This window comes from Acomys minous, assembly GCF_964271855.1.
Source record: "Acomys minous genome assembly, chromosome: 9".
NCBI classification, from domain to species: domain Eukaryota; kingdom Metazoa; phylum Chordata; class Mammalia; order Rodentia; family Muridae; genus Acomys; species Acomys minous.
The window spans coordinates 72,457,454-72,470,254 of record NC_140490.1 but is presented as its reverse complement, the minus strand read 5'-3'; the positions used below and the strand labels follow the sequence as shown (position 1 = coordinate 72,470,254).

At 43.2% G+C, this 12,801-nt stretch overlaps 1 protein-coding gene across 7 annotated transcripts in view; it reads left to right on the top strand.

The window, feature by feature from the left end:
- AMPH (amphiphysin) overlaps positions 1-12,801 on the top strand; it is a 196,673-nt gene that overhangs the window by 164,890 nt on the left and 18,982 nt on the right. For 3 of the 7 annotated variants that reach the window (XM_084796448.1, XM_084796443.1, XM_084796442.1), the window contains 3 exons: positions 307-339; positions 1,004-1,060; positions 1,856-1,978. In XM_084796448.1, the coding sequence (XP_084652574.1) occupies positions 307-339; positions 1,004-1,060; positions 1,856-1,978 (213 nt within the window). The remainder of the gene's footprint in view (positions 1-306; positions 340-1,003; positions 1,061-1,855; positions 1,979-12,801) is intronic. The other 4 variants (XM_084796445.1, XM_084796444.1, XM_084796447.1 and 1 more) reach the window with 3 other exon arrangements.

Genomic DNA, 12,801 nt, shown 5'->3' with positions numbered 1-12,801 from the left:
CCCTTGTGGTCCATGCCTAGACTTGTCTTCTCATGATCGAGAAGGTTAGTGTTGGCGAACACTGAACCACATACATGCCAGGGACAATGGTAAAGCTCATCTTTTATTTATTTTTATTTTTTGTCAGCCTGTTTTTAATAATACAGCATGGCTTTTCTAGTTCATAAACACTCTCAAGGAAAGCAACCTGTTGTATTATTTTTAAGTTTGTGTGTGGTAGATGTTCCTCTCCAGCTAGTCTAATGGCTATTCACTCATCCTGTGAAAGTATCGGGAAAACATTACCCCATTTTCCATTTCCTTTAGGCCTCTGGAGATTCGTTTAATGGCTTCCCCCAGGTAAGGAGAATCTGTTTTCTTACATGAGCCACCAGCTGGGAATGTTGTCGTTCTTCCCTGTGTGGATTTTGTGTTACGAACCCAGCAAAATGATGAAGAGCATCAGTACAGAATTTGACCTCACGATGTAACAACCTGAGGAGACGGCGCTGTGTGTGACAACGTTGTGATGAAGTGAGCTGTGCACATAGCCCAGCGGCCCAGCACATTAGATGCTCCGTAATGCTATGCCAACCTTTCTACCTATCCTCAATCCTTAAAAGTGATCCCAATCTGAAAAATCCTTTAGACTCAACTCTTGGAAAAGAGGAGATAAAGTTATTTTGACTAAGGTGCTGGATCTTTGGGATGATGTTTTTTAAAAGTGCTTTCTAAAATGTCAGAGTGAGCTACACCATGTGAGAGTACAGCCATCCTCTCAGGGATTCTCCAGAAAAGAGCCACCTGAAGACCAGAAGCCACACCCTGGCTCTGTCCAAGAGAGCAGTGGTTCCTGGATGCGTCCTGCTAGCACAGATCTATGTATAGAATAGCTCATGTCAACACTTAATCGATATTCTTTTAGTGATTTAAAATGTGACTTATAAAATTATTTAAAATGTGTTAATTGATGGTTATTAGTTTAGACAGCCGTTTAAATGCCTCATTTTCTTCTTCTTTTCAGACCCAGGACACTTCATTATTCACAGTCCAAACAGATCAGAATATGGTAGGTGGCTTGGTAAGTTGATGGTCCCTCCGTGTTTAGGGTAATTTACATTTACACGTGGAAAGTTCGTAGAACTATGTGCCCTATAAATTTTTCCCAACTCATTCCACCTGGCAAATGTTGAACCTTCTAGAGATAGTTTCTCTGTCTCTCTTTGTCTTTCTCTTTGTGTGTGTCTCTCTCTGTGTCTGTCTTCTCTGTCTCTGCCTCTGTCTCTGTCTGTCTCTGTCTCTGTCTCTGTGTCTGTCTCTGTCTCTGTCTCTGTCTGTCTCTGTCTCTGTCTCTGTCTCTGTCTCTGTGTCTGTCTCTGTCTCTCTCTGTCTCTGTCTCTGTCTCTGTGTCTGTCTCTGTCTGTCTCTGTCTGTCTCTGTCTCTGTTTCTGTCTCTATGTCTGTGTCTGTCTCTGTCTCTGTCTCTGTGTCTGTCTCTGTCTCTGTCTGTCTCTGTGTCTGTCTCTGTCTCTGTCTCTGTCTCTGTGTCTGTGTCTGTCTCTGTCTCTCTCTTTCTCCACACAACAGAAGAATGATTTCAAGTTCTCTCACACAGGCCATAGCAACGTGCAGACAAACTGTTACAGGTGAATACGATGGCAGGTCTTTGCCTGACTCTGAAGGAAACAGTTCTGGAGTCTGTTCAGAAGCAGCTTAACACAATTCCACTACTCGATTCTTATTTTTTCTAGACTGGATTGAGTGAAACTGGCCACCTGCTCCCATTGATGATGAAATTCTGGGTTGTCTCGCATTCCGCAGTGCCACCTATTCACATGTTGAATCTTCCTTTCTTCTTACCCCCAAATAACTCAAGGCTGCAGCTGAGCAGGCTCTATCCGCAGAGCCCGAAGCAGAGGAGGCACCTGCCACCGCTGCTGCGCCTGCTGCCGGGCTGGACCTCGGACTAGAGATGGAGGAGCCAAAGGAGGAGGCAGTGGTGAGTACCACTCCCTGCCCCCTCCATCCACCCTGCTTCCTCCTTCAAGCTTTTCCCATGATCCTCTGTATCATTTCCTGTCCTGGCCCCCTCTGGCCTAAAGGATCTCTCCATTTCCCATGGTTCCCAGAATCAAAAAGCCTTCTATATTTTTATAGTAAAACACAATTCCCTGACATCATTGGACGTTTTGGTTTTTGCTTTTGCTTTTGTTTGTTTGTTTTTGTTTGTTTGTTTTGTTTTGTTTTGTTTTTTGAGATTATACCACAGAACTGAATTTATGGATTAGGGACCCGCCCATGTAGCCATAGGAGCAGCTCTGCAAACACTGTGCCTGGATTCCTTCTGATGCACTCCTTTTGTCAGTGGAGAAGCTGCAGAATGTGGAGAAAATTAGCCTATGTTTGTGTTTGGCCTGAGACAGGTAAGCGTCCTGTAATTAGGGATCCAATTGCCAGAGATAAATGTAAGGATAACTTTGTTGGTTGTATCTGTGTTGCTGGCAGTTGGGTCAGGACAGTGTGTTTTCAGGTTCTTGGCCTCTTATTCAAAACAATATGAAATGAGGTCTCATAAGGACCTGCAAAGAGCCAAGATAAATTTATTTGGAGCAAAGTGAAAGGGTGAATGAGAGACACACGGAGAAGATCGAGCACATGAGGGAATATACTGACAGCTCCCAATTATGCTGCTTCTTTTTTTTAAATTAATTTTTTAAAAAAATCATTCACTTGCTGGGCGTGGTAGCACACACCTTTAATCCCAGCACTCGGGAGGCAGAGGCAGGTAGATAGCTGTGAGTTCGAGGCCAGCCTAGTCTACAAAGCAAGTCCAGGATAACCAAGGCTACACAGAGAGACCCTGTCTCGAAAAACCACAAAAAAACCTCATTCACTTTACACCCCGATTCTATCCCCCTCCCTCCTGTCCTCTCAGTCCCGCCTTCCCTCCCTCTTCCCCCATCCCCCTTCCCTAGTCTTTGGATAGGAGTGTCCCTCCTCCCCTACCATCTGACCTCAACCTATCAAGTCTCATCAGGACTGCCTGCATCCTCTTTCTCTGGGGCCCGGGAAGGCCACCCTGCCTGGGGGAAGTGATCAACAAGTGGTCAACAGAACTCGTGTTAGAGATAGGCCCTGTTCCCCATATTGGAGACTAAGCTACCTATCGGATACATCTGAGCTGGGGGCCTAGTGAAAGGGGATCCAAAGGCAGGCAACAGAGTCAGAGACAGCCTCTACTCCCATGATGCATGTTTGCTCCATATATGTAGCAGGTCTAGGCCCAGCCCATGCATACTCTTTGGTTGGTGGTTGAGTCTCCTCCGTGCATGATCCTTGGTTGGTGCATCACTCTGCAGGCCCCCCTGGGCCCAGATTTGTTAACTTTGTTGGTCTCCTTCTGAAGCTCCTTTCCTCTCCTGGTCCTTCTATCCCCCACCTCTTCAATAAGACTCCCTGGGCTCTACCCAAACTTTGTCTGTGACTCTCAGCATCTGCTTAAATGCCCTAGTGGGTGAAGTCTTTGAGAGCACATCTATTGTAGGCTCCCGTCCTGTTCCCTCTCTTCAGCTGCTTCAGGTGTCTATCCTATTTGCCCTTCTGAATGAGAAGTAAGCATCCTCCCTAGGTTCCTCCTTGTTCTTAGCTTCTTTATGTCTGTGGATTTACTATCTTGTATTATGTGGCTAATATCAGCTTATAAGTGAGTATATACCATGCATGTCCTTCTGGGTTTGTGTTACTTCCCTCAGGATGATCTTTTCTGGATCTATCCATTTGTTTTTTAATATCTTTTTTTATTAATTCATTCATATTACATCTCAATGGTTATCCCATCCCTTGTATCCTCCCATTCCTCCCTTCCTCCCATTTTCCCCTTACTCCACTCCACTATGACTGTGAGTGAGGGTGACCTCCTCCCCCTGTATATGCTCATAGGGTATCAAGCCTCTTCTTGGTAGCCTGCTATCCTTCCTCTGAGTGCCACCAGGTCTCCCCATCAAGGGGACACGGTCAAATATGAGGCACCAGAGTTCGTGTGAAAGCCAGTCCCCACTCTCCACTCTCCACTCAACTATGGAGACTGTGCTGTCCATTGGTTAGATCTGGTTCGGGGTACGAAGTGTAGTGGCCTTATTCATAATAACCAGAACATGGAAACAACCTAAGTGTCCCTCAGTAGAAGAATGGATAAAAAATTGGTACATTTACACTATGGAATACTACTCAGCTATTAAAAACAAGGATTTCCTGTAATTTGTGGACAAATGGATTGAACTAGAAATGATCATAATGAGTGAGTTAACCTGGAAGCAGAAAGACTCAAATGGTGTATACTCACTTATATCTGCACACTAGCCCAAAGAGCATGTCCCGTGAAAGTCTTCACTTATCATGAAAGTGGGATAGAGAGGAGGACATTCTATTGGGCCTCTCGGTGAGAGAAGTATGGGAGAATGGGGAAATAGATGGATCTAGAGGGTCCTAGAAAACTACAAGAAAAACATTATGATGGGCAGATTTGGGCCCAGGGATCTTGCTCAAACTAAGGCACCAGCCAAGGACAATACGTGCAGTATCCATTTGTTTTTAATAGCTGAATAGTTTACCATTGTATAAATGCACCACAGTTTCTTTATCCATTCTTCTGTTGAGGAACATCTGGGTGGTTTCCTGTTTCTGGCCATTATGGATAACACGGCTATGAACAAAGTTGAGCAAATGTCCTTGTTGGATGGTGGAGCATCTTTTGGGTATAGGCCCAGGAGCGGTGTAGCTCGGTCTTGAGGTAGAGCTATAGATCTCAAGGGGGAATGGGATGGCTACTGAGGGGCATAGTTTGAGAGCTTCTCAGTATGTCATCATTTCTCTGCTCTACATGTCCTTTCCCATAATGCATCTAATGTTAATCATAACATGCATGGCCAATTATGCATAGGCAGAAGATGATCCCTAAAAGATGACACAGTTTTACCTTACTACATATGTGACAGAAACTAGTTCCAGCCGGATTGGCCCTTCTACTCTTCACACCCAGATATGTTTGAGATTCACTTGAATAGTAGCTGTTACCAGGGTGGGGAAACTTGTACCATTGTTCAGAAATGGAAATATATGTAGCCTGCTGCATATAGGAGTTTAAGGAGGTTCTGAAATCTTCTATGCATTGCTGGAAAGGAGTGCTTACACGGTATGTGCAAGTGACAGAACTAGGCTACCAAGTGCACTGTTAGAAGTGGGAGCGGGGGAGTTGAATTAAGTCAAAATGAAAGGATGTCTATGGTCACTAACTTGTCTCCTATGATTGCCTGCCACATATGTATTGATTCCTTGTTGTTTTACTTTCCTAAGTTGGTGATGGGCCAATACTGAACCAATAGTATATATTTTAGAGCCAAGAATCTAAAAAGATTGATTCTTTACAAATATTTCTCAGGCCTTGACACTCTGGGGGCCCTTAAGGATGCCTTTTGTGCTGGATTCGAGACCCACCCTATGGCTCAGATACTTGTGCTTACCCTGATGCATACAGGCATGAGGAAAACCTGCCAGAGGACAGCTCCTTGGCTGTAGGAAGCTGTGTTGGGGAAATATTTACCTTCTGTGCCTGTCTCTCATCTCTCCCTTAAAAGAGTTGCACCTGATAAACATTTCTTCTGCTCTTAAAAAAAAAAAATCTACATCCAAATGCTTTAAAATGTAAAGACTTTCAACTCCCTGTGGTATGGTGAAACACTCATTTATGGCTGTTTCCAGCCTGTGTTTGCTAGGAGACTAGGAGGACAGATCACCATGGAGCAGTTTACTCAGTAATGCCACAACTGTTTTAAAGCTATGAAGAAAGGGGCTGCCCATCTGTGTTCTCAGTGTGGTGCTCAGCTGCCCTCTCCTCAAGCTTCGGGCCACACACTGCCATCTGTCAAGGCCTAGGCTACTCCAAGACCTGTACATGATCCTTGACACAGTCAGGGTTGGGAACATGAACGTGGGAACATGAACATGAGAATATTCAAGTGATTTTCACCCCGGTCTTCCTTCACCTAGTCTCAGGTTGTGCCTGGCACCTTTCCTTCAGTTCTGTCATCCTCATCAAAGGCCCGCTTAGGAGGTGTCCTGCTGCTCTTGTTTTGTTGTCAGTGTTTAGAGTCAGAGTCTTACTGTGTAGGTTGCCTTGTCACTTACTTATGTAGCCCAAGCTGTCCTCTTATCTCAACCCTCTAAATGCTGGGGTTTCAGACACATGCCACAATTCCTGACTTGCAAAGATGTCTTTTTTTTTTTTCTTATAACTTATTCAGACTACATCCCAATTGTTATCCCCTCGCTTGTATCTTCCTGTTCCCCTCCTACCCTTTTCCCCCTATTCCTCTCCCCTAGACGTGTGACAGAAGGGGACCTCCTCGCCCACCATATGTTCACAGCCTCTCAGGTCTCATCCTGGTAGCCTGCTTCCCTTTCCTCTGAGTGCTACCAGGCTTCCCCACCAAGGGGAAGTGGTCAACTAGTGGGCACCAGAGTTCATGTCGGAGGCAGTTCCTGGTCTCCCCACAACCATGGAGAATGCGCTGTCCATTGGCTAGATCTGAATATGGGGTGGAGATTTCCTGCATGCACTGTCCTTGGTTGGTACAGCAGTTTGTGAAGGCCCCCTGGGTCCAGATCTTCCAGCCTTGATGGTCTTGTGGTGCTCCTGGACCCTCTAGGTCCTTCTATAACCCCATCCTTCCATACCAATTTCACCTGGAGTCCAATAACAAGACCCAGCTTCTGTCCCGATGCCCCGCTGAATGAAGACTCTCAGAGGACATCCAAACATGCACTGTGTCTGACCAGCAGCACTGAGCCTAGGGATCGGGATGGGAGCTACAGAGGCAAAGACATCTTTTTAAAACAATCTGAGGGTGGGAGTTATGACTCAGTATTACTGTGCTTGTTTTTCATGACTGAAGCTCAGGGTTCAACACCAAACACTGTTAAATAGAGTTAAGTTAAAAAAAAAATCTTACAAACTTGGGACACCTATTATTATTGCTTTCCAGTCCACTGCTCACTTGTGTCCCCGTGTCTGAGTAAGCACAGCATACAATACCTTTCCTTCAAAAGCTACACCTACTTGTAGTCACTTTGCAGATAAATCACTGATCAAAATTTTAATGCCACAATATATTATTAATGTATACTGTGCTCTGTGCTTAAAGCCAAATTAACAACAACAAAAATTGATTAACTTTGGCATCTCTGCAGAAGATGATTTTTTCAAGGAAGATGTGGAGCTAATTTTGACAGCTGTTGCCATGGCAACATTGCAGCAATTGGTTGAGTTGGACCAGAATCCAGCTGCTTACAGTTTCCGATGAGACTGCAGGAAAGACTAAGATAGCAAATTGAAAGCTGAGTGAGATGCAGATGAGGGAGGGAAAACTCCTGTAATTCTCTTTGGAAGGAAATGCATGAATGTGACAGCCAGATTAGCAATACCAGGTACCACTTCAAACAGTGCCCATTGGACAGCACTCTCCCTTTGGTCTTGCTGGAGGGAGGCTGTGGTGGGCAGTATTTTAAATATCATTAATAGGAAGAGGTGTACCAACTGCCATCCTATGTCCAAGTACCAGAATCCTCTCTGTGGGATTATAATGGTCTCTTGTAGACCTGAGCTACCTCTTGACTTTGTCTTTAAAATAGACCCTGAAGAAAATATTTCATCCTTATTTTTAATCCTTTTAAATTTGGATTTAAAAGCTTATAAAATGCCAGGATTTTCAGCATGTCAAGAGCTCCAGCTGGAGCCTTACTTAAGGACAGTGAGGAAAAGGCAGCAATGGCCGATGGTGGGAACTGTCACTGCCTCTGTCCCTTTACTACTTTCCTCTGTAATGCTATACAGCCAGCTCCGAAGAGAATTGACAGTCCACCTCCAGCCCTATCTCCAGCATTCCTTTCACCCCACTTTATTTCTTCACTGGGACGACGAGAACACAGAGCTACAGGGGCTTGCACGTTTGGGATGACATTCATCCTTAGCTAGCGAACATCACTGTGAAGCATTTCTGTTTGTACTGCAATGAATGAATCCAGGCAAAGATCAGTGGGCCTTTTATACTTTTTCATTCTCTACATAGCTTTCTAAACAGTAAAATCTAGGAGATAAAGTAATGTAGAAAAGTTCTACTCAACTGTTCTAGTTTCATTCTGTAACTGGGATAAACACCATGACCAAAGCAACTTGAGGAAGGAAAGGACTTATTCTATTTAAATTGCCATATCATAGTTTATCTGTGAGGAAAGTCAGAACAGGAATTAAAAGCAGAAATTATGGAGAAATACTGCCTGCTGGCTTACTTGCTTAACCTTATGTTTAGCTACTTGTATAGTCTAGAACTACTTGATTAGGGAAAGGTGCTACCCACACCATGTCCCCTTCATCAGTTAACAGTCAAGGCACTGCCTCCACAGACATGTCAGCAGGCCAGTCTGATCTAGGCAATTCTTTAATCATGGCTTCCTTCTAAGCTGTGTCAAGTTGACAATTAAAACTAACTAGAACTCCAACTAACCTCTTCTTGATTTCTGAATTTGTTGCAAAATTTGCTGTTGATTATGAGACTTTGTGATATGTCTTTGCGAGCTCCCAAATAGTACATAAAATAGAAATTACTTAAAGAGTGGCATTCCAAGAGCAAAAAGACACACGTTAGCTGTTTAAAGGGATACTTAGAGTTCTCTTCAAACATGGCTGGCTTGAGAGTTAGCACCAGCGTGTCTGTAGGTGGCGCTCAAGTTCTAAGGACTGCTAGGAACCTCCCTAATTTAGATGTTTATCTTCTTGGGTACAGATTGGTATGACAAAACCACAGAATTTGAACAGACCATTCCAAATCTGTTTACTGGCTGAGCAGGTTACTTTAGCTTTTGTCATCTTAGTTAACTTCTAGAAACCGGGAATAAGCTATAATAGAGATGTTAAGGGAATAATATGCAACAAATGCAAAACTTCTGTGATAGAACCAGGAGAATGTTGCATTTATAGTAAATGCTGGTTTCTTACCCATGTTACAGCATGGACATATAAAAAACTGACAGAAGTAGATGGTTTGTGCATCAGAATTATTATTCTTCAGCATTGAATAAACTAGAAACCCCAGAGCTTTGTGATCTTTCAATCAGTTGTCTACATAAAGTAAACATCAGGAATATTGCCGTAGTCTGACTCCAATATAAACTGTTCAGCAGTTATCAAAATGTATCATTTATCTAAAATCTGTAATATATATACTTACTGTAGTCTTCACTTACCATTTGTGTCATTTATGACAGAAATAATGTAAATAAAATAACTACATAAGTGAAGATGGGATGAAAAAATTGAAAATACTAAAAAGCCATAAAGAAATAAAGCTAACTTTTATTAGTTCTTCTATTGTAATCCTCAGAATTGACAGCAAAAGAGAATTTTGACAAAGAACATCAAAGCTTCTATAGTGCTATATTCTAGAAATTTCAGCTATGACCAGGAGGCTGTTCCATAAGTGAAAGCATAGAGGCAACTGAAGTCAGAGCCAAGTTTACAAGGCACATGAGGACTGAGTATGAAGTCAGAGCCAAGCCTACAATGCACATGAGGACTGAGTATGAAGTCAGAGCCAAGCCTACAAGGCACATGAGGACTGAGTATGAAGTCACAGCCAAGCCTACAAGGCACATGAGGACTGAGTATGAAGGTGCTTGTCTTAGCACACACACATTACACACACCTTGGCAGTGTGCTGATGGGAGCACGCTTACACACCTCTGACACACATTTGAGACATTCAAAGTAAGTGATTATATGTGACAACTGGATAAACCCCTGCTTTGGTTTCTTTCTACGGCTGTGATAAACACCATAACCAAAAGCAACCTGAGGAAGAAGGGGTTATTTGACCCTCACATCCCAATCACAGTCCATCACCGAGGGAAGCCACAGAAGGAGCTCAGTCAGGACAGGCCTGGAGGCAGGAGCGAAAGCCAAGGCTGCAGAGCAAGGCTGGTTACTGGCTTGCTTCCTATGACTTGCTCAGCCTGGTTTCTTAAATAACCTAGAACCATCAGCCAGAGTAGGCGGGGCACTTCTACATCAGTCATTAATCAAGAAAATGCCTCGCAGGCTTGCCTGTAGATCAATCTGATAGAAACAGTTTTTTTCGATTAAAGTTTCCTCTTTCCAGATAATTCTGGCTTCTGACAAGTTGAAAAAAAAAATCTAATCGAGATAATGCTGTCCATCTGTTGACCTGAAAGGGGCATCTGAATGTCCCCAGGTGGGATGCAAAAAGAAACCAAAAAAAAAAAAAAAATGTTTCTAACTTACAGGAACTGCTGAGACATCACCAAACTTGAAGTAACTAAACAAAATGGAAGCAGTGTGAAAGCAGCAAAGAGCAAATAAAGCAACAGAAAATAAGGAAAGTATTGCTTATGAGATAAAGTTTCATTTTAGAGAACAGATTCCAAGAGTATTCTGCAAAATCTGGGGAGAAAAGCTTGAAACTATCGCCTCACCCTGAAACCCAAGATGACGTTGATGAGAGGAAAAGAGTCATCGAGAGTCACGTGGAAAGGATCGAACAGTGGGCTTTAAGGGAATAAAGTGGCATGTTAGAGGGCCAAGCGGTAAAGACCAGGGACGACTGTGTAGAATTTAAGCATAGGAGCAAGCACGGAGGATCTCCTGGCGTCGCGGACAGAGGGTCTCCCAGCGCCGAGGCGGGGGCGGAGGGGGAGGGGGGTGGGGCGGGAAAGCAGAGCAAAGGTTACAGAGCGGAAGGGCAAGAGAAGGGTTCAACTGCTGGACCACTGCTGATCCTCCAGAAGGGGCTGGGCAGAGATCTGCAGACTCAAGACAAGGCGTGTCATGGTGAACTGAGGTTTTCTATTGAAAGAATCTGTGAGGGCAGATTATAAGAAATCACAATCAGCAAGAGACATTTTTCTCAGGTGGATGTGCGTAAATTCATTTATGCAATAAATATAGTCGTCGGTAGCTATGACAATGAGGAAGTGAGACCATTTACAGAGAGGAGGGGGGAGAACAGGAAGGCAGACATGGAATTATGGTCCAGCAATATACCCACAGAAATGTCTATAAAGCCCATCACTACATAAAAATGAATATATGCTAACAAAAATCACGCAACAGCAAAACTGATGGCAATTAACATCTAAATATATTGTTAAACTATTAACTCAAAACATAGAAAGTTATGCAAGCCTCTCTGTTATTTGCTTATCTAACTTTCTAAGTTTTGATTTTATAGACTTAGCCTTCTCAAAACAAGGCCAGAGGTCGTTAGACCAGCACCGAGCTTCCATGGACACTGTAGCATCTGCTCCAAACCAGGAACTGACTGTTCTGAAGAGAACAAAAGACACTATCAAAGCATGGCAAAATGATGTCTCCAGAAGAACCATGAAACAATTTGTGGGAATATATTTCCACTGACGCTCATGTGGATCATATAAACATGGATAAGTGAACAAGTGACGTGTTAGTTGCCAGGTAGATAAGTAGAAGATTACTGTACGGTTCAGTTTTCTATTTGAAAATTTTCATAATGCAATAGCGTATAAATCTTCTCTCCCCAATATCAGCAAAAACAAATAGATAGAAGAGTTTAGTATTTAAGTGGATAGTGTTTGTAGGTGTTCCCAAGGCTAAGGGCTCTTTCTCACAGTGCACAGCAGTAAGAACTAGAAACCAACAAGTAGCCAATATCATGAGAACTGTTAAACAAATAGCTGAATACAAAAGCAATGAAAGCATCGTATGCCACTGATAGAATTTTTAAAATGAAGATGAGCCACCTTTTACTTAATAAATAAAGCCAGCCCCTGGATGATTATAAAAATAAGAAAAATAAATATGTCAAAATTATACTCTGACATACTTTCGTTATCTTTTAGATCATAATATCCTCTTTAAATCAGAAAATGCATGTATGTATCGAAATATTAAATCAGAAAATGCACATATTATCTCTTTCTATACACACACACACACACACACACACACACACACACACACACACACACGGGACCTATACTGAATTGAAGAAGAGTCAAATTATCTTCAGTTGTCCACATCGACAACTGGTAAATAATTGGCAAGCTGCTTTTCATGTATTGTTTGTAGTTAATGTTAGCAAGCAAAGGGGTAATTAATCAAAAGAATGAATGGCGTAGCTTCGCTGATTACAAATTCTCCTGCTGCCTTCCCTGCTGGGGGATCTCAGCCACTGCGAACCTGCTTCTGTCACTTCGCTGTGTTTTCCCTCTCTCAAGACTTGATCCCTCTGTGATTGTTACATTATATTCCTGTAATTCCACGCCCAGGTTTTGCTAATGTAGTTACTGGTGTTTAAATGAGTCTGACAGAAATGTCATAACTTTCCCTCCAACACAGAACGTAAGATCAGAGCAGATGAAAAAGCAGTGTGTCTGTGTAGTGGGGTGGCTGCAACACTCCAGCTCCGCAAGGTTTCCACACGGTTTCTGTGGCATGCCTCTGCTGGCTAGCAGTGGTACTGTGTGTTGTGGCTTGTGGGCCTCATCATCATAGAAAAGAGCAGGTGCCTGGGGTCAGGGGAGAAGGACATTGCCCACCAGGAAAAAAACCTTAGGCAAAGTGTGATACTGTTGTTCATCTGAACACCGCACAGCCCCTTCAGCAGCTTCTGTGTTCCTGTCTTCCTGAATAATGCTTTTAAAAAGCAACGGTTTGCACAGTGAGTTATGGTACCCACTGCAGCAAGAAAGCATAGAAATGGGTTGCCTTTTCTTATC